Source organism: Cygnus olor, chromosome 2 (assembly GCF_009769625.2).
Source record: "Cygnus olor isolate bCygOlo1 chromosome 2, bCygOlo1.pri.v2, whole genome shotgun sequence".
In the NCBI taxonomy this organism is placed as follows: domain Eukaryota; kingdom Metazoa; phylum Chordata; class Aves; order Anseriformes; family Anatidae; genus Cygnus; species Cygnus olor.
Window position 1 is genome coordinate 113,423,332 of NC_049170.1, and position 27,852 is coordinate 113,451,183.

At 40.2% G+C, this 27,852-nt stretch overlaps 1 protein-coding gene and 1 long non-coding RNA gene across 3 annotated transcripts in view; one reads left to right on the forward strand and one right to left on the reverse strand.

The window, feature by feature from the left end:
• The window catches only part of CDH2 (cadherin 2), a 118,706-nt gene extending 112,738 nt beyond the window's left edge, over window positions 1-5,968 (reverse strand). Inside the window, exon 1 of the mRNA XM_040550251.1 lies at window positions 5,349-5,968. Coding sequence (XP_040406185.1) covers window positions 5,349-5,423 — 75 coding nt within the window. The 5' untranslated portion in view covers window positions 5,424-5,968. The remainder of the gene's footprint in view (window positions 1-5,348) is intronic.
• On the forward strand, window positions 5,957-27,734 carry LOC121066577. 2 transcript variants are annotated; one of them, XR_005817845.1, is made up of 8 exons: window positions 5,957-6,094; window positions 6,751-6,859; window positions 6,982-7,060; window positions 7,392-9,812; window positions 14,637-14,745; window positions 17,178-17,479; window positions 24,913-24,996; window positions 27,347-27,734. It is a non-coding gene; the product is annotated as an uncharacterized LOC121066577 (long non-coding RNA). The 2 variants fall into 2 exon arrangements; XR_005817844.1 differs by lacking the exons at window positions 24,913-24,996; window positions 27,347-27,734 and having other exon boundaries at window positions 9,713-9,812; window positions 17,178-17,370.
• The last annotated feature ends 118 nt before the right edge of the window (window positions 27,735-27,852 follow it).

The following is a 27,852-nucleotide window of genomic DNA, read 5'->3' on the forward strand; positions in this document are numbered from 1 at the left end:
GGTTACCGTACATTTGCAACTTTGAGAGTCTCACAAACCATGATGCCCACAGTTTCTTCTGCTAGCCTTAACTGAGAAACAAAGACTCACTTCATTTGCATTACTAGATGTGGAGACATCTATGAGCATATCTGATATAATACAAAGCTGAAATCTGGTTTGGAGTTTTCCTCCTTCCCTCAACCAGGAGCACTGATCTTCTAAAATGAGATTCTCCAGACAAGCCTTGTTCCTAGCAGAGAAAAAAATAATCTTAAAAATTCAACTGGAATACTAAAACCAAACAGGATTTCTGTTAAGTCTACATCTCACTTCTGCACTGAATAAATAAATAAATAAAATTGGGCCTATGTTTGACTACACGTCCTCATTTCTTCAAAAAACAAAACTTCCTCCCTCTGACTTGATGACAGAGGTTGTTCATGTTCAGCATCTCTGCCCGTGAAAACCGCTGGTGATGTACACAGGAGGGCTCTGGGTTTTTCTGACCTTCAGGGGAGGCCTTACAAGGCCTATCTGGAAGAACTCTTTTGGGGGATCACGAAATTTTAACTATGTCTTCAGCTGCTGGATGATAATTATATGCTAATTATAAGGAATGGAGGAGTCCCTAGAGGAGTCTGTTGGTAAAAATATATTTTTAAATATGTCAAGGAGTGCCTAGAGGAGAGGATAAACGCACCTTCTGGATATACGATACTTAATTAAATACATGAATACTGACTAAAACCAAATAGTTTAAGTGAAATGTTGAAAAGACTTGGCAGTGATGTACCTTCCATCTTGGAAGCTGCAGATCCTGTATCTGTTTTCACAAGCCAATTAAAAATAGAAAGCCTAATTTTCCTTCTTTATTCAGACAGAGCTCCCATGATCTTTCAGAGAGAACTGCAGGATCAAATCAAATTATCAAATTATGAATCACACAGATTAGGTCATATAGCGATCTTCTGCTGCCACAAGAAAGCAGAAGAAACTGGAACACAGTCCAGCACCCAGATGAAAAAAGTCCTTCGATCAGCCACAAACTACAAAATGCTCTTTGACAAAATACAAATCCTCCTGAAACTCATCCACATGAATGCACAACATCTTTCTTCCTTAAGTTCTTTCAAAGCTCACCTCTGCCTACACCGATATTAACTTGACCAACCAGTCTCAGTTCAGTTCAGTCTCAATTCAGGAAAATTGCTATTATAATGATAATTTTTACTGCAAAATACATTAAGTGTTCCTTCCACCTTCATCAGTCATCTGATTTGTCCCATTACATCTCGTAAACAACTAGTACCACTGAGTTAGCAGACGTACGAAGTGTATTTAGTAAGGACGCTACATGTTCCTCCTATGTTTTATTAAAAAAAAATAAAAATAAAAAAAATAAATACATTTTTTAAATGGGAACTTTAGAGGTTCTGATTCTTACTGGAACAAACTGATGTTTTGCATGTATACATTGTTTAAAGTAAATTAAATTCTTAACATGTTGGATGTCACTGTTAGCTGGTAAAATACTGGAAGCTTTTTTTTTTTTATTAAAAAGCATTCACAAAAAACAGTGACAGTAAGTTTTACTAGTAAATGATCCTCTTATTCATGCAAGAAAAGCCATTCAACAGTTCCTGCTCCCTACCACATGACAAAAAGTCCCTTACGCAAGACTGTCTGTAATGAGTAAAAATAACTTTACTCACAACTTCCTCAAGCTATTTTTAAATATACTCACTACACTACCACATAAATTTTCTTGTGTTACAGTGTTCAGTTATTAAAAAAATTAATAATTGAAATTACTGACATAAAAGTGTCATCAAAAAGAATTAAGATGGGACATGACAGGGCTCTTCTAGTGATGTTTCTGGGAGTTCCTCCAATTTCTGGGAGCAGAACAAAAAAAATAGATGTAAGTTTTTGAATTACATGTTCTTAACTAGATGTAGTTCAACAACACATTAATTTGGGGCAATATTTTAGAACAGGTATCATAAAAACTACAGATTTATCTTTAATTGACTTTTCCTTATACCACATTAAATTGCATGCCTAGGTAGCAATACAACACACAAAAGGAGAGAGCAGTAGAAGGCTTTCTAGAAAACATATGATTTCCTAATTCGAAAATACGTAAGTTGACAATACAAGAGAATGTACACCTTCTGTTACATAAGCATCATATACATTTATGACCTTGCTATAATATCTGTTCAGAGAATCAGAACTGTTTAATATATAAAATGATCTCCTGTTTTGTCAACCATTGATTTCAATTCCAAAAATTCATTGTCTACTTAATCGACGTGTCCTATAACAGATTCAAAAAGCACTTAAAAAAAGCCATTTCTCAAATATGCATTTTTAAAGTAACGCATCCAGTTTAATATCCAAAGAGAGATTTCTTAAAAGTACACATATTTTCTACAATTCTGCAATTATTGGAATTTTGAGGATGTGTCAGAGGCATCACTATCACCTAGACCAGACAGACAAGGAGGAGAGAGCTCTTCGCTGCGATATCCTGACACATTTAACTTTTCAGGTAGAGTCTCTGAAGATGAAGCAGAAACAGAACAGAAAGATCTACATCCAAAAAGGCTGAGCCACTCATATACGTATTCTGTTCTAGGCTTTATGAAAAGGGTTATAAAATGCACTCAAATCACTTTCAAAGGAGTAATGATGTTTGAGTCCGACTCGTTAAAAGAGACGCCCTTGAACTCATTTTTGTGGTTATACAATCACATATTTACTATACTACTTAAAATAGACCAATTAAAAGAAATAAAACCTAAGCCACGTGTATGATCAGAGACAGAAGATGCATCCAGAATAAAAGATCTCACTGCTACTCCTGCGCAAAACTGCGTTAATATGCCTCACCCTTGATTCTGCCAGAGACGAGTGCTCTAGGTAAGAGGGTGGTTTGGCTGACAAGAAATTCAATCACTGGATTCACAGCTGAGGCAGCTTAACAGGAATGTCATTTAGGGTAGCAGTTTTATCACCTGGATACATTTGCTAAGACCTGGAATAAGACCAAAACTGCCTGCAGAGAGTAATAACTTACATCCTCTGTCATCCTAATTCGAATTCAAACCAGTCTCCTACACGCGAAGGGCTCCATAACTGCATTATTATTTGTTTCTGATTAAGAAATGGACAACACCCACGGAGTGATCCCATCACCTTGTACGTAAAAACAGACTATTCCCTTTTTGAGCACTTACATTCTGTTTCATTTCCAGTTAATTTCTAACTGACCTTAGTTTTATTCCTGTAAACCTAACTCCCAGACTAGCTTTCCCAGTACTTCTTCCATCTTGTTGTTATCCCTGTTCCAAAAGCAGCTGATGTTTTGGACAGAAAAGCAAATCTCACTCCTTTTATCCTCCCTTCTGTCAGGTTTTTCACATAGTACTTCCAGACTCATACTGATCTAGTTAATCAGCAAAATAAAGTGCTGTTGACATTCTCTTGCATCCCATGCATGTTACGCGTTGCCAGAAATCTAAAGCCCTATTTCCTGAACAGAAACAGAACCCACGGATCTGACTTAAAGCATGCTTCCAGTTATGATCAAGCAATTCCATGACTGCTTTTCTACAGCACTGATGAATGCTGAAGTGGTCAATAACTTCAGAAAACTGAGGTAGAGAGCTCTTGTGTTGCAAAGATTTGGAGGCAGAAAAATAAAAAGTAGAAAGGTTCAACAATTCAGAAGAACCATATACAAACAACCCTGTACAAACCAAAAGTAGCAGGTATCAAGGCAGAAAAAAAAAAAAAAAGTTACTGCTGCATCTTGCTTTTAAGGGTTCTTGGCAGTATGCATGAAAGAAAAAAAAAAAAGCTTTTAAATGAAAGTATTGTACAGACACAGGTCTATAAATCTGATTTCATACCCAAGTTCCAATTTTGTAACACTATTAAAAATCAACCCTAACCTGATTTAATGGATACCCAAACAAGGGGGAAATTGGATTCCCCAACCGTAACATGCCAGTGACACTGAGTGATACATAAAAGCAGTAAGTCTAGTTCCTGTCCTTAATTCATAGCTTGTGCTTTAATTTCAAACCTGCCCTGGGAAGGAAAAAAAAAAAAAAAAAGATGGGCTAAAAGCTCACTGCAGAATTTATGCTTTAAAGATTTATTGAGATTGGAAAACTAAACAGAAGTGGAAGTGCATATGATAAACAACACATAAGGACTTGTGAAAAAAGAAAAAAGAAAGAAAGGAAAAGCATCATGAAGGGATCTGCTAAGATACTAGCATTAAGGAAAAAAAAATTAAAAAAGGCAAAAATAAACCCAATCAAAAGCAGTCTGTACTGAAGGTTCTGGGTACTGAAAAAAAAAAAGAAAAAACAATCCTGAAGTGGCACATCACAAGTTTTCGAGCAGGGTGGCTGCTTTCACGTGGGAGACGCTGGCGGCCAGCCGGACACTCCTCCGCCACGCCAGACAGACAGACGGACAGCCCCCGGTCCTCTTCAGACGAAGGAGAAAATCCCTCGGCGTTTCAGCACCTCGCCGACCGGAGCAAGCCGCCGGGGGGGCTGGCAGAAGCCGAGGAACCCCTCAGAGAGCTGGGGGACAGCGGGGTCGCTGCCGGCCGAGTGCTCACCATGGACAGGGGCCGCCCCCCCCCGGCAGCCCGGCAGCCCGGCAGCCCCGCCTGAGGCAGCCGCGGCGCCCCGGGGCCCTCTCCCCGCTGCCTGCCCGGCCTCACCTCTCCCCCCGTAGCCCAGTAGAAATGCCCCGGCCGTCGGTACCGTTAAGAGGCGCTGATCTGCGCCATCTGTCCCTCAGATTTACCGCCCCCTCCGCCCAGCTCCGCCAGCACAAAGCCGGGGGGCACGCCGGCCACCGGGACCCGTTCGGCCGCCCCCTCCCCTCAGCCGGTCCCCCCGCTCCACACAGCCCCGAGCCGGCGGGGAGCGGGACTCGTCCCCCACTTCACAGCCCGGGCCCGTCCCGCTAGAAATCCCCCCGGTACGGGCTGATTAAATTCTTGCCGGGAAGGGATTAGCGGGGCACGGCGGAGCGCCCCCCTCCCCAGCCCAAGGAGGGTCTCGGGACCCGCCGCCGCCCCGCTCCCCACGCGGAGTCCGCTCCGCTACTTTGTCCGTCGCGGTGACAAAGCGGGAGCCGGCCGCCCCCCCCCCCACGGCACCTGCTGTCCCCAAACTGATGGGGGCACCCTGCAGACCCCCCCCCCTCCCCGCAGCTGCCCCCGAGCAGGTGTCCGGCACCGCGGCTGCCGCCTTCCCCGCGGCCCCCCGCCGCCTCTCCCCGCTCCCCCCGGTCCCCGGCGGGGAACAAAGAAGCCGCAGCCCGGCCGCGCTTACCTGCTGCAGGGCCGCCAGCAGCAGCAGCGCCAGCGGCGGCAGGATCCGCGGCGGCGCTCCCGCTGCCCGGCACATGGAGGCGACGAGGGGCGGCGGCGGCAGGGCGGCCCCCGGCAGTCCCGGGAGCGCGGCTGGAGCCCGGCGGAGCGGGGCGAGGGGTGCAGCGGGGACGGTCGGGCACCGGCTATGTGCCCCTGCCTGCCTGCCTGCCCGAGCCGGCTGCCGCGGCGCTGAGCTGCCGCCTGCCGCTCTAGCTCATGGGCAGCGATGCGGCGGGGGGGGAGAGGTAGGGAGAGAGAGAGAGAGAGAGAGAGAGAGAGAGAGAGAGAGAGGAGGCGGAGGGTGGGCGAAACTCAGCTCTGGGTCAGGCTGCTTTTCTCTCCCCGCTGTGCAGAGGGTGGGCAGGGAGGAGGAGGAGGATGGGCGAACAAAAGGCTGGGAGATAAGAAAGAAGTAGTCGCTGCTGCTGCTGCGAGGAGGCCGGTGCGGCGGCTGTGCCCGGCTCCGTGCCCCCGCCCGGAGCGTGCCCGCCTCTCTCCTCCCCGCCGCGCTCAGCGCCTGAGCCCGGGCGTGCCGGCACCGCCGCTGCTCCGGCCCCAGCCCTGCTGCATGCTCTCTCTCTCTCTCCCCCTTCACTTTCTCTCTCCCTCTTTCTTCTCCTCCCTCCCTCCCTCCACCCCTCCCCCTGCACGCACAGCCCTCCGCCGAAGCGCAGCGATAACAATACCGAGCAGCCTCTGCCTGCCGTGAGTGTGTGTGCGTGTGTGTGTCTGTGCGCTCGCCCGGTGCCTGCCTCCCTGCCTCCTGCTGCTGCTGCTGCTGCTGCTGGCAGCTCCCCCTCCGCCTCCCGTCGCTCCCTGCCGGCCGCACGGCCGATGCAGCGCGGCACGGCAAGCACCGGGCTCTGCCGGCCTCGGGGGAAAAAAAAAAATAATAATAATAATAAAAAATCGTGACCCGCTAACTTGTACTGAAATTGGAGGGCACAACTTGCTGGAGAGGGAGGGCCCGGCCCCGCGGTGCTCCCCGAGGGATGCTGGATGCTGGGCGAAGCCCACCGGGGGCTCCGGGACGCCCCCGGCTGCTGCCGGCGCCGCAACTTTCTCTCAACTGCTACGGCTTCACGGGGTGCTTTATTTTTTCATTGTTATTTTTTAATTCCCTCCTGTTATTAATCCCCCCCCCCCCCCATCCCCGCTCTCCGTTTTATTCCGAGCTACCTGCTGAATTTCTCAGCGAGTGTTTTCAAAGGCTCCTTGGCCGGCGCTGCAGTCCGCGGGGCCAAAAATGTGAGCGTGCATAGCGGAAAGAAACTGGGAGCCTTGCTGGGCGAGCACTTACAGGAGCAAGGATCACTGCTGGGTCATTTGCAGAGCTGGCAAGGATCTCCCCTCGCCCACAGGTCACTGAGCAAAGTTGTTTTGTGTCCATGCACCAGAGCTCCCAGCCTGGGACATAATAAGGGGAGGATCTGGCCCCCAGACAATCTCATGAAGTATCGATTTTAAATGGTGTGTTATTTATTTTAAAGCATCTTATCTTATTTTATAGCATCTCGAGCTTGCAAGTAAAATACTTTCAGTCTCTGCTTTTTTTTTTTTTTTTTCCTCCTTTTCTTCTTTCCCTGCTTTAGAAAATAACGCAAAACGCCATGCTTGGGCTTTGCCAGAAAACACCGGATTTGCTTTTATGTTTTGTCGGGGACAGGCCGGGTAAGTACAGACTTGCACGATGCCGGTTTCATTAGCTTCGAAATTGAAAATAAACCGGTCGCTTGCGAGCTGCCATGCAGCTGTTTACCCAAGTCAGGGAGAGGCAGAAAAAGCCAGCAGCGGCGGGGGAGCTGCGCGCAGCCGGTGCCGAGCCGTGCCGTGCCGCGCCGCGGCAGCAGCCGGGCCGGGGGCGAGCCAGGAGCAACCTGGGGGCAATAAAAGGCAGAGGAGAATCAAGCGAGGAGACAGACCAGAATAGAAAAACAGCCCCCATCCCATCCCATCCCATCCCATCCCATCCCATCCCCCGCCTTTTTTCTCTTTTTTTAAGTTGTAGCCCATGAAATTGTAGTAGAGCCGAGTTGCGACGAGCAATAAATGATGGAAACGAAGCCTGGTATGAGGTTCTGGATTAAAATTCAGCCTGGGCCTGGGGGAAAGTGAGCCGGAACAATGCTGCTGGTGCTTGTATCTGTTACGAGGATGAGTTTCCCAAGTTGGCACCTGCCAGAGCGTGTGCTCTATCAGGTCTAAGGCCTTACCCCGAGATTTTGCTTGTGCCTGCTTATGAAATGTTGACTTTCCCCAAGTAACAGACTTCTATTTGTATTTTCTGGTAGGTAGACCTAATAGTAACATTTGTTAATTACTCTGTTTTGAGCATTTTTTCAGTCTTACAAGTGCTCTACAAAATGCAAAGCATACAACATAAACACCTCCATAAACCAACTGTCCAACGAGAGTAATTACCTACTACATAAAGGAGCCTAGCCCTCATATTCCCTCAACCCATCCATCCCTACAGGCCTGAGAAAAAATAAAAGGCTCTGCAGCACATCTGGAAGGTTACCAGATCTAAGCTCTGGCTGATGCCTCTTAACGGTTCTGCTGCTGCCTTTAAATCACTTAGCAGAAATGGTAACGCTGGCAGAAAAATTGCTCTCACCAACACTGTTTTACTGAATCTTTTAGTCTTGAACATGTTTCTATCAAGCAGGTGGCTTCCCTCATTTACACAGCTGTAACCAAAAGTGCCCTCCGGCTCATGGAGTTTCCCAGTTCTGGGTGCTGTGATCAAGAGAAACTAATAGAGCAGGGGTGGCTTATACTTTTTGAGGCAGAATTTCTGCGCTGAATCTTTTTGTGGGTGAGAGGCATATGTCTGGGAGAGCGCAGCAGAGGAGAAACTTGGGAGTTGCTCACAGACATGGATGGCTCCTCGGGGCTTCTGCTATTGATCTGTAGGATGAGCCCCAGAAAACAGTTTCTTACAGAAATAATCTAACAATAATTTGGCATAGCTGGAGATTCGGAGTTAGAACTGATACTAGGTTGAGATCATCAGCCCTTTTTGCATATATCATGCAAAAGTCATCAAACGGTGACAATTTCTGGCCAATATTCAAACAAGTGATTTAGAGCTCGAAGGGTTTATCTCATAACTCAGCCACAGATTGCATTTATGAGTGTATTCTAAGTAGTATAAGAATAATGGACATAAGTTAATGTTCAACCTAGGAGATCTCAAGGGCTTCCAGAAAAAACTTGTTAAAATTCCATGATTAAGTTGAAGAGAGGATTAGGGTAATTCCCATGTTAGTCATGGAGTTGAGTCTCTCTTTCAACTTGTCCAAATTAATTTTCATTCCTAGGGTTCATAAAAATTCCGTAAAAAATGAATGTTTTCAATTTGGAACATACTAGTGTGCTCACAGCTTCAAATATTTTGAAAAATAAAAGAACTTTTCCCGTGTGGGCCTATCCTTATGTTTAATCTGGCAGGTACTGCCACTACCACTGTCCTCGATTCAAATTATGCAAATAAAGCACTTTACTTACAATTTAGGCCTTGATCTGACAAACATTTATACACGAGATCTCAGCAAATTCAGTCACACTACACACTGCATACCACTGTTCATATGCCTGAATATTTACAAGATGGAGGCCATACTCCATTATTTAGAATTAATAATGGAGGGATAAAGATAATGAGCAAAAGTACTTAAGGGCATATTAGTTTACCCGCTTTTATTGCTTTCTTCATTACATCTCACGAAATATCTGTCTTTGATAAACAAAACCAAAACACCTAATTAATAGTTTCTTCATTCCCTGCAATCTCCTTTTCTTTCCGAGGACATTCAATTCTTAATAAGGAGTTTTATCACAGTAATGGCAAAAATAGTATTTTTTTTCTACTCCACACATCCAAAATTCTTAAGGGTGGAGATTTTTTGAATTATAAGATTATTAATCATTGGCAACACTTGAAAATAATTGTTTTAGGAAGTACACAATCATGCATAGCTAGGGAGAATGCAGTTTTGTGTAGATAGTGTCAAGTGGGAAAGAAAAACTGAATGGTGTAGATGGCAAAACAGCTTAAATATTTTTCAAATTGGGGTAATAAAAGCCTTGTTGTTAGTGCTGCTTTCTCATACTTCAGTAAGAATAATATGACCCTTTGAATTATGCACTCAGGGTGCTTTTCTAAATTCACAATTTCATGTTGATCACCTATAAGAACTGAAAATAAAAATTCTAATTGTTCTTTTATTTAGGCAAGTAGTCTTCAGGAAAAAAAAAAGAAAAAAGAAAGTCCTAGGAGTAGGTAATATTTACTTGACTGTGTCTTGTAATTTATTACAGAACTTAACCAATTTACCCTCATTGGCTTTCCTGGCACTATCATTACCTAACATGCAAGTTTCTCCAGTCTGTTTCTTACATCGAGACAATGCAAGACATGGTAAGGTAACTAAAGCTGCAGCAGTTTGTGGGCTGTTCTGCTCAAATTTGAAAACCAGCTAGGTTAAGATGAAAAAATGTTGTATATAGCAGTTCTGTTTCTGTTTTAGCAACCCTCATCAGCATTAATCGCTTTCTATGCTATATATGTTAATATATATATATATGATGTGAAAGAGAATGTTTTTTACTTTCTGATAAATCGTATCTGTCACCACTTACATTTCTGTTAATTGCTAGTACATTTTGCAAAGGATTTCTCTATAGAGGAGATGCTGAGCATATGCAATACAGCTGTGATACAACATATTTGCATATTGTGTAATTTGCTTTATGTCTATACCCTACGTTTGATGATATAAGAATCAACATAGTGAAGCTTAGTGTGTTCTTCTAGAGGGTCTCATTCAGCATTACTGCCCAGTGCTTTCAAGCTGTTTGGTCTGGAGATTTTCTGTTGAAAATCAGGACAAAGGAAAAGATCTTCTGATCAGCAGAGCATCTGTATTCAGTCATGTATCTTCAACAACAACAAAAAATTATCTTCTGGAACAAGACCCTAGTCATGTGGCGTGACTGAAAGGATGACGACTTATAACAAGGGCCTCTGATAATTTCTAGTCACCACAGAAGAAAGTTTTACAGTTTCATAGAACTGCTTCATTAGTGAGTGGGCCAATAGAAGGAGTTGGGCTTGCCTCTTAAAAAGCTAGTTTCACTAAACGAAGCCTTTTTTTTTTTAATTGCTAATATTTTTACTTATTTGAAGTGAAGTACCTCCTTTTTCCTGATCAGCTTCTCACTAAAATCTAGTAACCATGTTATTGTCTTGGGATCAGAAGTCTCATCTTTTTCAGACTAATGCAGTCTGCACAGTCCCAGAGATCCTCTTTAGCCATAGCCAAATTTTACTTGCACAATACCTGTTAGTTTCTCTAAAAAGTATGTAACACCTTCAAAAAAGAAATGTTGTACATTTCCACAAGAACAACCTTATTACTCCCGACTTCTAGGTAATAAAAATTATGAAACTGGAACTCTAATTATTTATGGTAAACCAGCATAGATAATAATTTGCTTTAATGAAATTGTAAGAGAGAGCTGCCATACAGATTGCCTCTTCCATTATTAAACAGAGATTTTAACAACACCTGTAGTTAAATTTGCCTAATATTTTCTATACCAAAATGATATTTTCATTTTCTACCCTCTCCCCCTTTTTGTTAGCTAACTAGATGAAATTCTCTGTGCTGGGCAGCTGTTTTGAGCCAAGTGCTTTTCGAAAACTTGAGAAAGTTTTGTTTGTCCTTTTTGAAGAGTGAGGTTAAGGAAAATATTTTATTTTTGTTATGATGTTATTATTGCCATCTCATTGAGGGATTTTACTCCCAGGCTCCGGAGCTTAGACTTTTTGACCTTGGAAGAACTACAGTTCTTACACTGAGGTTGTGCCTTCTTCAGTCACTGATAAAGTTGACCAAAATCTGGCATTGTTATGGGTCTGACAATTAAGTTTTTTATATTTTCAGAGGAGTTTCACATGAAAGAATCTGTCTGCATCTTATATGCCTCTTATTCCTCCAATAGCTGCTGTATTGCAAAAATTCTGTATACAAACCATCTCCATTGAACAAATTACGTACCCTATTTGGAGACTGCAGGAGCTGCTCTGCTGTTTCCAAGAGTCTCTGGTATATTTAGCAGCAGAGAGATGGTAGGGAGAGATGTCTATTTTCATGTCCTCATTGCTCCCCTTGAAAGGCCCCAACAGCATGGAGGAGGAGCAGGGTCCGACTGATGTTGTCTCAAAGGGTAAACTGAAGGAGAGGACTGAGACAATACTTCTCTAGGATGAGAAACTGGAAGTAAAATTGTAGTGCTTTAAGATTTACTTGTTCACAGGCCGACGGAAACATATGGCTTCCATCAGTGAAAAAACTGTTGTCAATATAAGCTGTAGTTGCACTTCATAGATACCTCCCTTTGTAGTGGATTGTAATAGTGATAATTATGTTTTCCATAGGAAATGTGAAGGTAGAATATAAAGTGGCCCAGCATGATAATATAATTGGTATCCTGTTGATACCATTTTCTGGTTCAAGGAAAGAAAATGCAATTACAAAAAGTGAGTTTTAGATCACAGTCAATGTTCCCAAAAGTTGCAGATTAAAATACACATTGTAAATGGTTTGTTCCAAGGATGCAAGAGGTTCAGAGACTTTAGAAAATTAGGACATTTTGGATGCAAGCACCTGAAAATTTGTTTTTATTTGACAAGTAGATGGATAATATTAGTACTCTTACTCAAAGTGTTTACAACCAGGCTGCAGAAATTCACTCCAAGTTCAAATTTGACACGCAGTGAAATACCCATGCTGCAATATTTTACATACTTTCAGAGGAATCTGCTGATTAAAAAAAATTTCCTTGCTTTGAATCATTTTTACATTAGTAGGACTTCAAAATGGCTTCCTTCTCTGAGGTGATCTTCTGTCTGTTTTGCCCTAATGCACGTCTAAAATATCCCTAAATGCTGTATGAATGTATGTAACTTGGTCATTAATCTAAACTTTGGAAAGTCCCTAAACATTGATTCATGAAGGAAGAATACTCTCCTTTGGTTAAAGGAGCCTGGACCCCTGGAAGCATGGACATCTGGGGTTTGGGCCTCATGACGCCAGGCCCTTCCTGCAGAAAGCCAGCAACTCAACATGTTTTGAGAGGGACAGTGGGAAAGCCGACCTCTGCAGACACAGCTGTGTGAAACTGGGCTCTTTCAGACCAAAGGAGCTGTTCCTGTGGTACTGTGATTTATTAGTCTTCACAGCTGTCCACTTTGTCTCTTCCAAGAGGCCTCCATCCCCAGAGCTGAGGGGAACATGCTTGTACCCCTCCTCACTAGTGTGCGGTCCTGACACGTTAGGTCAAATAGGAGCTAAACATCTGAAAAGTGCCCCAGAAAGCTACCAGGCAGCTGATTTAAAAACAAAAACAAGAAAAGCATTGTTACTGTGAGACCAAGGGGTAGGAGGGCTGCTTGGACTGAGGTGCTAACTGCCCCAGCAAGATGAGCCAGGGCTCCTAAATCTACACCAGTCCTCCTTATCAACCTTGCTCTGCTGCTTCTCACCTTTAGCACCCATGGGAGCTGCTGAGTGCTCGTCACACTTGAAATTTTGTCCCATTTTTAACAGAGCTTTGACAGAAGCATTTATGAGTTGAAACGTAGAATATATGTATGTTATTTTAAATGTAGCCCCAAATTTGTTTCCGTGTTGAGGAGCACTATTCAGTACATATGCTGATTCCAAAAATAAAAACAAAAATCTAGGACTCTTTGGCTTTAAAATAAACTCTCTTACTTTTTCTCCACTGCTAATGGATCGCATCCACTGTTTATATATTCTGAAGTCAGAGGGGACCGTTTTCATCATTTATTTTGACCTCACTGTAACACAGGCTTAAGAATATTGCCTGGTAATTTTCCCAACAGGGCCAATAACTTGCGCAGTGGCTGGGCATGTTTTTAAGGCAGAGATGGAGGTTTGTTTTAAAATGACAGAACCCACCACAAGCCTTGTGTGTTGCGGTTAATTTTTCCCAGTGAATATTGTTCTTCAATGGAAACTCCCACTTCACAAGTCAGTGACAGACACATGTTCAGCCACGCCTGGGCCTTTCTTTGAACCACTTCAGAGAGGGTGCAACATCAGCTGCTGTTATAAGGAGGCTGTTCACAGCTCCAGAGCTGCAGGCAACAGCAGGGAGCTCAGCAGGGGCTAAACACCCAAGCATTCGCTTTGATTTGCAGAAGGAGTTTGCATCCAGCATTGAGCTGCATGCTGCTGCTACCTGGACTGATGCTACCGCAGTGGTATCTCTATTACACAGCAGTTATTCTACAGCCAAGAATAGCTTTTTGGAGAAAAAACAAATAAACATTGAAATTGCTTATATGCCTCACAAGGTTTTTCAGGCATTCTTTATGCATGTTTGTGATTTACTTCAAAATCATTTGACTGGAAATGTTAGATATCCTAGATTAAATGAACAAAAGTCTATAGGCTGACCTTTCATGTAATATTGGTTATAAAATACTGCTGAAATAATTGCTGCCTGAACTAGGTACTTTAAAAAAAATAATTCAACTTTAATTTAAAAACTACTGATGTTGGAGAATCTAATGTTACACGTAGTAGTAAGTTGTGCTGTTAGATGGTTACTCTTTCCTTTAAAAATATCTGTGTCATGACTAGACTGCATTTATCTAACTTGTCTAATTTCCAGCCATTGACTCTTGTTATTTTTTTCAGCAATAAGCTGAAGAGTTGCTTTTTCATGTTTCTGTTCCCGGTATTGAAACTATAGACCAGTTACCTTTGATAAGTCTGCACTTTTCCTCATTAAGCTAACTGAAGCAAAGTCTTTGAGTATTTCATTAAAACACATAGGTTTCCAATCATTTAATAAATGTTCTAGTTCTTCCCTGACACTCTAATTTTAAAAATGCTGCTTGAAATACTGGTACTAGCACTGTACAGTGTATTTCACTAGTAGCTGTAGTCATTTGAAAGACCAGTATAATGCATGTACCAGATTCCTGTTCAATGCTCCCATGTCAACAAATACAATGATCACATTAATCCTTTTGTCACACCGTTTCTTTGGTTATCAGTTGGCTCCCCAGTCAGAATCACAGCTTACCAAAGTAGCATTTCTCTCTCTGAAACACACCCTGCAGTATTTGTTCTCAGGCATCTGACTTTTACAGGAAGATCCCTCATTTTCCTTTGCACTGAAGCTTTTGTAAATACATTCTTTGCAGCTCCAGTTCTGGCAGTCTTCCACTTCCATCCCACACTGATCACTTTACATCTCTCTGTATTCTCTCCTCACACTGATTTGGAGTCATCATGACCAGACTGCCTCTACAAGTAAGTGCCCTTGGGAAGCCGGGAGTGCCCAACTCCACTAAATAACTGAGTCTCCATATCCATTAAAGCATACATGTTCCCTTTGATTCTGCCTGAACATGCTCTGGTCTTCTAAACAGAAGCATGTATAGTCCCATCTCAAGATGAGTCAATAAGTACATGTACAAGATTTTAAGGACTATCAAATAAACATCTCTAAGTTTGGCCTCATGTCAATTTCTAAAAAATTGCAGTAGAGGAACTGAAGGACAAGGGGATCAGAACAGGACTGGTAATATTGGATGTGTCACCATTTTGAGGAGCTGGATGGTGTTAGCATCAAACCAAAGAATTGTGTTGTTTAGTTTTCCCACCAAAGCAAGCAAACAAACAAACAAAAAACCCTCCCACCCAAACAAACAACCAGACAAAAACAACCAAATGAAAAAAAAAAACACAAATTATTGGATTCATTATGATTCATTGCTGTGCCTTTGCATTTTAAGGACTAAATGCCATGCCTTGGGTTGATTTGGAGTTTTCTCTGTGAATATTACTCTGCCTCACAGCTATTCTTTCCTGGTACTGTTAACTCCATAGAGTCAGAGTGCTGTGTAATCTCCATAAACTTCAGTCTGAACTGAATGACCCTGCTGAGCAGCTTTTAATAGTTTTGAAAAGGGTTTATTCTTTTGGCAGACTCTGCACATTTCGCATACATATCCATACCATGACTCAGTCCCTAGAATCACAATACTGGCTCTTTTTGAGGGGTGGTAGGGAAGCAGAAATCTTACAATTATTGCTACCAAAGACAGTGTCTTGCTTCATGATGGCCAGAAGCAAATTCCTGACCATTGCTTGCAAATGCAGAGGTGAGACTTTCTCCCTCCCATATTCCTTGAGAGTTTAAACATTTGGGGGTTTTAACTGCTCTGTTTTCCATTGACAGCAACTTCATATTGCAGGTAAACTCAGCCATTCATACTCTTACCCCTTTCAACTCAAGTGAACAAATTGAATGAATACAAGGCTGTAAAAGGTATATCCATTTACAGTTACATTTACTCCCCCAAAATATCTTAACACTCCTGCTGAAGAAAGTGGTGTATCATTTAGCAGGTACTGATTTAGAAGTAATTCCTAAATTTGTTCTCTTGCTGGTATCACATGTCCAGTAAAGACACAGAGCCAAAGAATCCTGTCTAAGAAGTTTTCAACATATCTTCTCCCTAACAGGTCGCTATGACTTGAGTAACGTGAGGCTCTCAATGACATAGCAATTTGCTTGGATTAATTCCTGTGAGAGACCGTTTCAAAGGCTGCAGGTTTCTGATATCTGGTCTCCTGGTCATCACATCCTACAGAGAATGAGCAAATGGGATTTACATGTGCTGAAGTGTCACATGTGGCTATACAGTGGGATATGGCTACAGCTCACACCTAGATTTGGGGAATTTAAAGCATTTGTAAGTTCTCCACTTTTCCTCCAAAAAAGTTGACAAAATAGGACTTTGGGAGGAAAAGACAACCAAGTATGTGATGCTTTGCAGAGCAGGGATGCTTACTGTAGTTACAGAGACAGCATGAAAAACAGTGAGAGAGCATTGGCTCCTGCTTTCATTAGTACACTCAGCTTTTACTGCCATCGAGATTTCATAACATAAATGACCAAAATCACATTACAGAGACATTTCAAACTTGGATAGAGATTTTTAAGACATTATAAACTACTTGCTCTTAAACGGTTGCTGCAGAATGCTATTAATTTTGCAGTATGTTTTCTACTTATTTGTAGGTGTAATAAAAAAACTCTGAAAGCTAAGGTGCACAAACTTCAAGGAAGAGAAGCTCTACTGTGCCTGCCCAGATAGCTAGCATTTCTCTTTACTATTCCAGCAGCTGGAGTGCTTGTATGGATGGGAGTAAGAAGAGGAAAAGCTCTTGATAAAGAGCACCCTTGTGCATCTTTCGGGTTGGCCTATTGCCTGTTTTGAATAAGATCCTTCTATACCCCAGGAAAGTCTTGTCTCTTGGTAGCATCCTTCAAAGTAAGAATAGCTTTGATGAATGCAGAATGCTATTAGCAACCATCTAATTCCTCTTCTCTTTTCTACTACTCCCCCCAAAAAAACAAACCAATCCAAACAAAAACAAAAACAAATACAAAAACAACAAACACCTAACATTGCTGGTCAAACATGAAGATACTATTACAGAAGCTTTATGTAGGAGAAAATAGCTTCAAATACGGCTCAGCCTCTCAAAGGAAGTCCAAAGAAATCTCAAGGTAGAAGAGCAGCTGGAAATAGTATCCCAAAACTGCGGGTCTGGGTGAGAGGGAGAAGGGATGTAGGAGGAGGGGAAGGGTTGTTGGTAGTATATACTGTTGGCACTGATACTATGATGACGGGGACACTAATTGCCTGGAATATTTTTCTGTCATGATCCAGCTGGTGTAACAGGTAGCTCTCCTCCACTGAGATGCAAACAGATCTTCATGTGAAAAGAAAGAAGGAAAGATCTGCTTTGGGGACTGTTGAAGTTACAGTAACAGAGGGCCATGAAGGGACAGCTGAGAAGCAAATAGTTTCTTATGCCAAGACCAAGGAACCAAAACAGAACATTCTGACTCCTTGCAAAGCCAGAATGAAGAAAATGAAAGGAAAAATGTTGTAAATGGACATCTTCAGCAAAAGGATGAGTAGCATGGGCTCGAGTTCTACTGCCATCAGTGTAAGGAACACCGTTTCAGGTAACAGCTGTAGGACCTTTCCACAGTGATCACTCTCTCCTCGTTTAACCCCTGCAGAATAAAACAGGTCCTTTCCACACATGATTGGGAAAAATCCAGCATTTAACCATAAGTGGTCCAAAAGCACTTTCCATTTTAAGACTAAGAAAAAATGAAGCCAAAATATTCTTTCTTCTGGCTGAAGAACCTAGGGAAAGCACCATATGCTGGGGAACTGAAAATAAACCAGATCTTTCCTACTGAGGTGTGAAATCTTAACACTTTTAATATCCAGATTACACAGGGAGCATATTTGCCTTTGGGCACTGCTGGAAATGAACCCCAGATCTTGGCAACATTGATGTTTCCATATTAATATTAGTGAACCTTCCTTAATAATTGATGAGGCCTTGCAGCAACGTGAAAAAAATAAATAAATCCTGTCCCGTAGGATTTTGGGTTGCTAACTTGCTGAAGATTAGACAAGTACAGCCTGCTGAGAGTCCTAATGAATCAAGAATGCAGGCAGACAGCACCATTCATAGGCCTCTCCAAACAGCCAAAGTTACTGGTATGACACAACAGTACTGCTCTTTACTCTACTTGTGTTCTTCACTATGGTTGCTCCACTGTGATTTGCTCAAATAGCTCAAGACCAGCAATCAGCAGGTGAAGAGAGCTTTCTGATAGTGGTGAGACATGGTAATATCTCCCCTATGCATATACATAGAAAAACAGCCTTTGTCATCCTGAATTTTAACTGCTGCTGTAGGGTATCCCACTTCTGCATCATTGCTTTGGTCCTTGTCACTGCAGGTGCCTTATCTCAGCAGCAGAAGCCAACTAGTAAAAGCTGCACCATGCTCAGCCTGTTACTAAGCCAGATGACCATGATGTCTGAAGCTGCGCAATGCCGCAGGATGACATCCATCTGCTATAAAATTCCAGTTGCATAGGCATCATCCTATTTGTATTAATAAGATTTATATTCCCAGAATTAATGAAGATTCCTTCAAGCATCCTGACAGCAGTTCAAAAACAACTGGCAAAAGTAATGGATGTCACAAAAGCAATGATGAGAGTGTTAGTCTCAGCTGCAGTTTGAAATTCCTGTCTTCAGGGACTATTCTGCACTGTGGGAAAAAAAAAATAGAAATAAAAGCTGTAGAGGGTTGGGGTGCATGATGGAACGTCACACCATAGGGCATCTTCCTAGACTGCTGAGGGGCACATTTGAAAAAATGTGGTACTGTGCATATGCAATTACATATCATTAAAGATGAGACTACTGTAAGCTGCTGTTGCAAAGTGATATGGACGCACTTGTGTTTGATATTCCTAAATTGTTGAGCTTAGAGTGGACTGGTTCATCTTATTTATGACTATTTAGAGGTGCAGCCTCAGAAAGGTGTATGTGAAGTATTTCCTCAGCTGGTCTTACTCGATATTCTTTGTTTAAACCTATATCAAAAACTATTTAACAAGTAGTGAAAAGTCTATTTTAGCAACTGCCGTGGCTCTCCCCCACCCCATTTTTGTCTAAAATCTGGACAAAGCTCTGTAAACACACACTACAGAATTAAGCAGGAAACTAAACTCGGTGCAACTTAGTGAGACCATAGGAACAGTCAGTCAGCATGTTTTTGCACCACATTGTTGCACGACAAATTCTGGTTGAAAAGAATTAAATCAGTGTTTAAATCAAAATAATCTACATTATCCTAACCTTATGACATCATGATAGAGTACAGTGCCAATGCATATTAAGAGCTTTTTGCACAATTTTAGCTAAAATTTATCCTAATTATCCTAATATATCCTAATTATCCTAATATATCCTAATAAATCCTAAGATTTATCCTAATTCCTTGAATTCAAGTTAATTTCCATAGAACTCCATTGATTTCACCTCTTTGATTCTGAGAAAATGTTCCATAAGGCACTGGCTACTACATTATTAAACACATACAGGTAAGGTTATCAGATCTTGACAGCTAGCAGGTGTTGAAATCCTTATTTTAAAGATTGCTATAGTTTGTTTCTGGTTTTGTTTTTCTTTTTCTTTTTTTTCTTTTTTTTTTAAATCAATCTAGAAATGGTGTATTGATAGGTGATAGGATGCACAGGCAATCAATGTATTTACAGAGGAAGGTACAGAATCTCTAATATTCATTATTCAGTGCTCCAGCCACTTATATGTGTGTATGTGAATTATGTGCAGTATTACTGAAACAAAAAAGTACAATATGAGGCAATTTTCATAGACTGATGATGATAACAGCATGTGCCCTTTTAACTGAAGATTATTTTTTATTTCAGGTCTCTTCAGTAAGAGGATAACTTCTGTAAAATAACAAAGTTAATTGTAGTTAGCACTGAAATGATAAATAAAAGGTTTGACTCTCTACAGGAGGCTATTTTTTCAACTGATAAAAGGGGAGAGATGTCTGACAGAATAATGGGATTAATTTTAAAAACATGCTTAGCTTTGGACATTATGTCCAAAGGCAATGGCATGATTACTGTTGCCTTTAAAGAAAATACAAAAGTTTAATTTTAGGGAAAACACTGGAAATACTAAGACAGTAGGCATTTGATTGGCTTTGAGGACTTAATAGACAGTTTAGTTACCTTTCAAATTGCTGGCTGACAAACCAACGGGTACATTTCAAACAAGTTGTCTGTTGTTCACAATCTCAGCTACTACTGGCTTTACTGGAAATCATACTGTTAATATATTTTGTAATAAGTCTACATTTTCTTGAGCCAATTGTTTTTGTACCACTAACTTTTCCTACCAAGCAATGTAGTCAGGCAACACTCAGACAGTTTATTGTGCTGATTAAAGAAAAAAAAACTTGTTCATGTTTTCTGAAGATTTTCTTGGAAAGTGAGATCCTCACCACCTTGAAATTAATTTATTTTCAAACAATGCAAGGAGTATTTTGTCACATGAACACACATGAACACACAAGCATTTGCATGTTCACACATTGAAGCAGAGTAAAGATATTATAGGAAACTACTTTGAATTTCCTGACCTTCACAGAACTAAGGTTTCAACCTTAATCAGTGCTAACACAGTTTCTCTCCCCACCCATCTTTTCACAATACAATAAAATTTTATTTGAATATTGTTGAGTGTGTTGTAAAGTCCCAGAAAATTGAAGTGGCAACTCTCCAGGACCTGACTGTGCTAAGGGAAGAGATAAATTATCTTTCTTGTAGGAGTGAGAGATTGCTTCATGTTTAAAACCTCTCTTGTATTACAAATGAAACACAAGCACTTGGATTTTGCACTGTGACCTCCCTTCAATGTCCATGAAGAGAATCACATAAATGTCAGCTAAAGCGGGCCTTCACATAGGATGGGCTTTGTAAAGAGTCTCAGAGCGAGTAGGGGCTTTGCTATCTTAAAAACAAAACAAACAGAAAAAAATGAACAAAAAACATTGTCAAAAGGTGTTTTTGGGGACAGGTGTATTATTATTCATTGCAGCAACTCAACTCTTCCAAGTTTTGTTGTTTTAAGCAAAAGAAATGTTAGGAACATTTTAGATTAATATTAATATAACTTCTAGCTCTGAAACAGAGGGCATTCGTAACATTTTTTAAAAATGAATAAAATATGCTTTGAAAATTATTCTTGTCATACCAGAAATATAGTTTTATACCAGACGTATACTTGCCCTGCAGAATTTGTGTGTCTTTCTGTATGTAATAACAGAGTTCTAACATCAATAAACAGAAACCTAAGTAATCTAAGCACCTCTACACAGAACATTAACTGCAATGCTAGCATTCCTTTTCATTGTTAAATTTTAAATCCAAATACACATGAGAGAAAATAAATCATTCTATATAACTGCAGAAACCTTTCTCCCCCAGATTCTTTTATTTTCCCCTCCAAGACTTTTTCATGCTGTTTTAGTGGTAACATAACACGCTAACTTCTTTATGCTGCAGTTTGCTGATAGGAAGTTTTATTGTACATGTTAATATAGGAAAGCTACAAGAAAGTTGCTTGATCTTCTTCCAAGTTTTAAATACCAATTTTAAGCAGCAATAGTCTCATTCACTAATTACTGTTTATTTCTTACATGCTGCTGTATTTTTCCTTTTCTTATTTTCTCTCTCTACTGCAGCTGAGTGTCTTTAATTGCAGCACAATTTTTCATTCTGTTCAGGTCAGTTTTATTTCCCTCCTCCCCTCAAATTTAGCATTATTTATAGAGAAAAATACTGATTGCTCTGTTATTTTTGGCTTTTGAAAAAAGTAGGCAATCTATCCTTGTATTGTGATAAAACTAAGGTTAAGGTTGAATAACATTATAAAGAAGGTGTGGACCAAAACTGTAAAAGCTGCTTAGCTAAAATGTTTTTTTCCAAGAGGTCTTCTTCCCGTTCAAGCAATAATTCTCAGTGATGGAAAGTTGGGATCTCATTGCTAAAGCAAAACAAGCAAACAAACAAACAACAACCAAAACAACAACAACACCACAACCAAAACAAAAACAAAACCAAAAACCAACAACAATTATCCTTTCTATTAACAGGCTAAAAAAAGAAACGGGGGCAAAATATCCTTTTTTATTTTTTTCTTTTTTTTTTTTTTCTTCTACTTTCCAAGAGGATCTACTCTTGTTCTAGATGCTTTAAATATGAAACAGCCATAGTGTTCTACTTCCACATATTCTTCTTATGTCTTCTCTCCTCTGCCGGTTGCTCCTCTGACTTGAGCCTCCAGCCTTCCCTCAACTTTGCCTCTAAAGTCAAGAAATGGAAATGGACACATTAATGAAGTTTTTGCTTCTATTGCCCAGACTCATGGTCTCTTCAGGCATCCTCGTGGCTTTTCTAGCAGTTTAATGCTTCAAGGGAAAAGAATAAGCTTCCCTGTAGCTTTAGTGTCAACGAACTGAACTTTAATTACTCTGTACATTCTTCAGGGAAAGAAGCCCTCTCTCATTGTGTACTTCTATATGTGTCTATGTGTTCAAATGACATCCAGCAAAATGGGATCTTAACCCAAAACTGAATCTAAAAATTGCTCACAAGATAATCCCTACAAACTTATGTTCATTACATGCTCTGTGTTCATTCCCTCTCATAACTTTCTTTCCTCTCTGCATAGTTTTTTTTCCCCACCTCTTTCTGTTTCTTAGACTGTATTCATAATGCAGTGAAATCTCAAGATATTTAAACCAAAATATTTAATAAACCAGTATTTGACAAAACAATTACTAAGCCCCCCCCCTCCCCCCCCCTTTTTATATATCTAAAGGATATTAATGATGGTAATAAGACACTACTGAGAATTTGCATGGAAGGTAGAACATAAGTGCAGCATAATAATAAGCCTCTTAGCAAAACTTCTTTTGACATGTTTATATTATTGACACTGCATTCCAGGTTCCTACTGAGTTTAGGACCTTTTTGTTCTGAGCACTAAGCAAGCAAAGAAGAAAAATAATTCCTAAGATAATGAGGCTAGTTTTAGACTTGGCAGAGGGAGTGAAAGTAGGAATTTATTCTTCATCTTGAAGTAGGATGGTGAAAAAGGATTGTGTACTCTCTATTCTTGAGAGTATCTTTATCCTGATAAGACTTGGCTTATGATAATGATACTACAAAAGATGTTACAGTTGAATAAACCTCTTAAGACAACCAAGAAAAGGAGGCTCTGTAAATTGAGTATATGCTGTCCTGTGTATTCTTAAATTTAAAAAATCCCAAATTTCAGAGAAGTCAGTAACTAAGGCAGGACTTTTCAGCAATACACTATTACATAGTACTCGAAGCTTAATAAACATTGACTTATGCTCTTAGAGGTCTGATAAGTACTTAAATTACAGTTATTGTTGGAACACTCTGCTGAGGTTGTTATAAAAATAGACAACTTGTAACTGCCAAAGAAAGTTCTCTTGAAAAAAAAAAAAAAGTTAGACATAAATTTCACGTAAAAGATTTTTGGTAGCTGACTGAGTAAAAATCGCAGAACACCCATTAAGAAGCTTGAAAACCTCTGCTACAATTTTATATTAATTTGTTGTAACATTTATGTTAAATAAGCCTCTTTAATCCTAACTCTTTAAAATACCCTCAAGCCAGTTAGATCTTCAGTTCCTTTTCCATCTTCACAAGAATACTGAGAACTTAGAGCAGCTTACTGCAAGTGTAAAAGATTTTGAAATTCCTACTTTCCTGTGCTCACAAGGCTGCAATAGAGGACAGGTTTATATGATGGGGGAAGAAAAAACTTGTACAATGGCAAAACAATTAAGTTTAGTCTCACAATCTGACTGAAATCTATCTTCTTCTAATTGAAAAGCCAACAGTAAATATTAGTCCTTTCCAAGCAGTAGTTTCTCTTTCAATCATTCTTCCCATCTCGTCACCTGATGTGTCAGGGATTTTTGTTGGCACATGCAGTAAACAGAAGAGATGCTTAAGCTAAAGCTATGATGTGGAAAGCATTGACTGAAGGAGATAGGTGTAGATGCTAGAAATTTTTGTCCATCTATGTCACTTTGTAAAGCTACCAAGGCAATTATGTCACAGGATTTGTCTTAAAAATAAAAATATAAAAATAAACCAATATTGCCACTATACAAGCACAGATTCCCAAGTCTCTTCTAGATGGGTATATTTCTGTTACCCAGTACAGCTTTACAATAAAAATTAGGAGCAAACAGCAAACATGGTATCAAAAAGAGATATTCTTTCCCTCTCAGGTTGAGGTAGGATAAACAGCAAAATTATTCTCCTTTCCCCACAGTGCATAGTGTGATCAGAAGTATTCCTTTCTGTTCAAATTTCACAACTCCGTTGATTTTCAATTCAAAAATCAATTTTTAACTCAGCAGCAATATGGTTTCCTCTTCAATAAATATTAAACCCAGAGATTTTCCTTGAGTTGTGGATTCTTTAATGTTTGAACTGAATAATTATTAAGTCCTAGATGATTTATTTGGTTACAGAGTTTTTTTATCATCATTGCTTCAATGGCTATTTTGCTATTCCGGCTGCTGCAGATGTGTTATAGACGTTTCTGTAATCTCTATCCAGTCACATGCTGTTCAACCCTTGCCAAAATTGTCTTCACATTTTCCACTAATAAAATCACAGTATAGAGAAATTGTCACATTTATAGCGTTACTATAAATAATAATCCCTTAAGACTTAATATACTGAAAGGGCGAATAAAACAATGGCTTTCAAGATGGCTGAGGCTGTGAAACTTATCTTTAAAGACTATTTTTTTTCTTTTCATTGCTGTTCTCACAGACTTTGCCATCAATTCATCCTGTCTGAAGAAAACATAAACTGCTCAACAGCAAAGCAAAATTAAGGAGATTTTCTAACTCCTAAAAGAGATTAAAGTATATTCAATCTCAAGAACATTAGTTAGGAAGCCTGCTTTACTCACATCTTTTTCATCCTTCCACCCACAGAAAGAACTGTAAAAACTGAATTGTGTAGACACTCTATTACTCTGAGGAAAAAAAAAAAAAAAAAAGTTTGCATTTGGAGATCAGGTAGGTGTGCACAATAACTTTCTCTATATTTTTTTTATTAAGTACCTCTATGGTAACATCCCCTAAAATGTACTAATATTACATAAAGAAAAGAGACTTGAGGAGGTTTGTAATTTATTCTCAGTGGGAAACATAAAATGTACCTACTCTAGGGAAGATTGCTGAGGGGATGAAAGAACATTGTTTCTTCCATTAAACAGGCTGGTTGTATGTATCAAGCACAGAGTGGAGCATGACTCCTCAACCAGATAGTCTACTCCTGTACACTGCCCAGTGATGTTGTGTGATGTGTGATGTGTGACCAGCATCACTCCACCATGAAGGTCTTTGCAAAACACAACAACAAGCAGCTGTCTGAAAATGTTTAGGCAGTTTCCACAAAGTATAAAAAGGGCATGTTTAAATTTTATGGAATGGGTAGAAACTAGTCAATGTTCCTTTTTAGTAACTGGTACAGAAGATCCAAATGTGTTGTTATGGTTGAAGGACAAACCGTGCTTTAGATCCTGCTTGGGTGTCTTTAGGACATTTGTCAAGGGACAAACTTAGTTTCCTTTACTCCTCAAAAAACATGAAGCCTATATTAGATCTGTATTCTCAGCATTATGGGTACAGTCTCACCTGGTTCAAGCAAGCCTTTCCTGCCAAAGAACCTGTGATCAGTACACAGAGTAAAAATGATTCAAAGTGAAGTATTCATTCATTTGAAGAACAAAGAAAATTAGGAAATAGAGACAAAAAGATAAATATACATACGTACATAATGTATACATATAACCTCTTAACTACATCTTAATTTTTACTTTCAAACCTCAGTAAGTCAATTTCAGCCCAGTTCTGGTCTGGTAAAAATACACTAAGCTTCTGCAGTGTGTTTCATGGAGCTAGTGGTAACTTCACAGTGATACAATCTCAGCCTTAGGTCAAGAGGATTAAACTGTGTGACACTTAGAGCTGTTCAACATAGTGTTTCATCCAGTTAGTAGATGTACATGTGTGTACCTCTAAATCTTAGAAAAAGTGGGAAAGAAGGACATCAGAAACCACTCCTAGAGATCCCAAGCTTGATTTTTAAATAAATGATAATTGTAATAGGATTTCTATTGCACAGAATCAGCTCTGTGCAACCTTTTTCTCAATTAAACAGTCTGAAATTTAGATATATTATGGAAAAAGAAAAAGAAAAAAGAAAAAGAAAATTTAAAAAAAATAAATATGAATTTGGTGTGCAGGAATATTGCAATGTTTAAAATGAAACTAAGATACTAGATGGTGGACTGAGTGTAGTTCTAGATGTTAAACTATGTGGACAAGCTGAAAGTAGAATGAGAATAATTCAGAATTTAGAAAATCTGACATGCTGAGGAAGACTACAAAATCATGAGATGTTTTCCATAAAGAAGAGAGACAGGGGAAGGACATGATTATGAACTCAAAATATGTAAAGAGTTGCTTGAAGAAGAAATTGATTGTTCTCTACATTTGGAGAGCAATATGGCATAAGAAACAAAGGAATGTGTAAGGAATGAAGTGCTCTCAGACCTCACAGGTATCCATGTCTTGTAGCAAGGCCTGGTGGAAGACAGTTACAACCCAGTATATAGGAAGATCACATTAATGTCCAACTAGATAAGCTGGATTTATGGGACTGTGTGTGATATCTCAGAGGGTATTAAGAGACCTGGTCACCGTGAGACTGCTATTTGTCATCTTTGAACTTGTGTCTTACCAGCATTCCCATTTGCAGGTGCAATCAGAGCTTCCCTATTTCATAACTTGAAATCAAAGCTAGGGCACAATTATTGCTATCCATTAAGTTGTCTAATGCCTAACATGTTAAACTCTAAGAATTTCTCTATTTAGATTCCTGTAATTACTTTAAGTTGACACGATGCTATTTGTGAATATTAACATGATACTACTTATGAATATTCACATGCTGGTACTTATGAATATTTGCATTATAGTAAAATGTGCAGTAAATATATTACCAGATGAGTGTTTTGTTTCCCATCCCTCATGCCCTGAACTAGTTTCCTGACCTCTTTTGGTTCACAGCTGAGGGGCAACAGTAGAGAGCATTTCCTGTTTTCTCATCTTTGTTTTTGAGTTTTCCAAAGATGAGTCAGTCTGGTCTAGAGTTGTACCTGAAGCAGTAGGCTGAAAGGCAGGGTATATTAGCTCTCTGCTAATTTGCCTCTCTGGCTGCTGAGCCAAAGCACACTCACAGCTTCCTAGCTTGGAGTTCAGCCAAAATGAATCTGTGACTACACTTATCCGAGCAGATACACACTTCAACATTTAATTCCTTTTTATGAACATCATTCTAAAAAAACCTTTCCTCTTTTAGCATAGGAAGCCACTGTCTTTATACATGGCTTAGCATCAGTGTTGCTGAAGGCAATGGGAAACAGAAGCCATTTTGAAAGAGCACTAGTCTTTGTGTTTTGCTGGAAAAAATGTGTGCACCAGCTTCTAATGAAAATAAGTTTCATCCCTGTGTTTTTATTGTTATTTTCAAAGGCAAACCATGTGCTTACTTTACTACATCTATTCTAAACAGAGGCAAGGAGGGTGGGATAAAGAAGGGTGAGTATGTGAGTGTGCATTTAAATGGAGAATTGCACAGGAGAACAAGTGTCGGCTGTATGGTCCTGCAGTGGAGATCAGGGAGCTGTGGGGAAGCCCAGGGTGGACACCTCAACCACGTGGGCTCCTGTGCCACTACAAAGAGAAAGAAAAAGATGCTTTCATGTGTCTTTAAGAATCATTCCTTCTAATAAACTTTCCTCTGAATGTGAAAATCCAGACAGATGCCTGAGGTTATTCCATGATTTCACTGGACATCAGGCAACA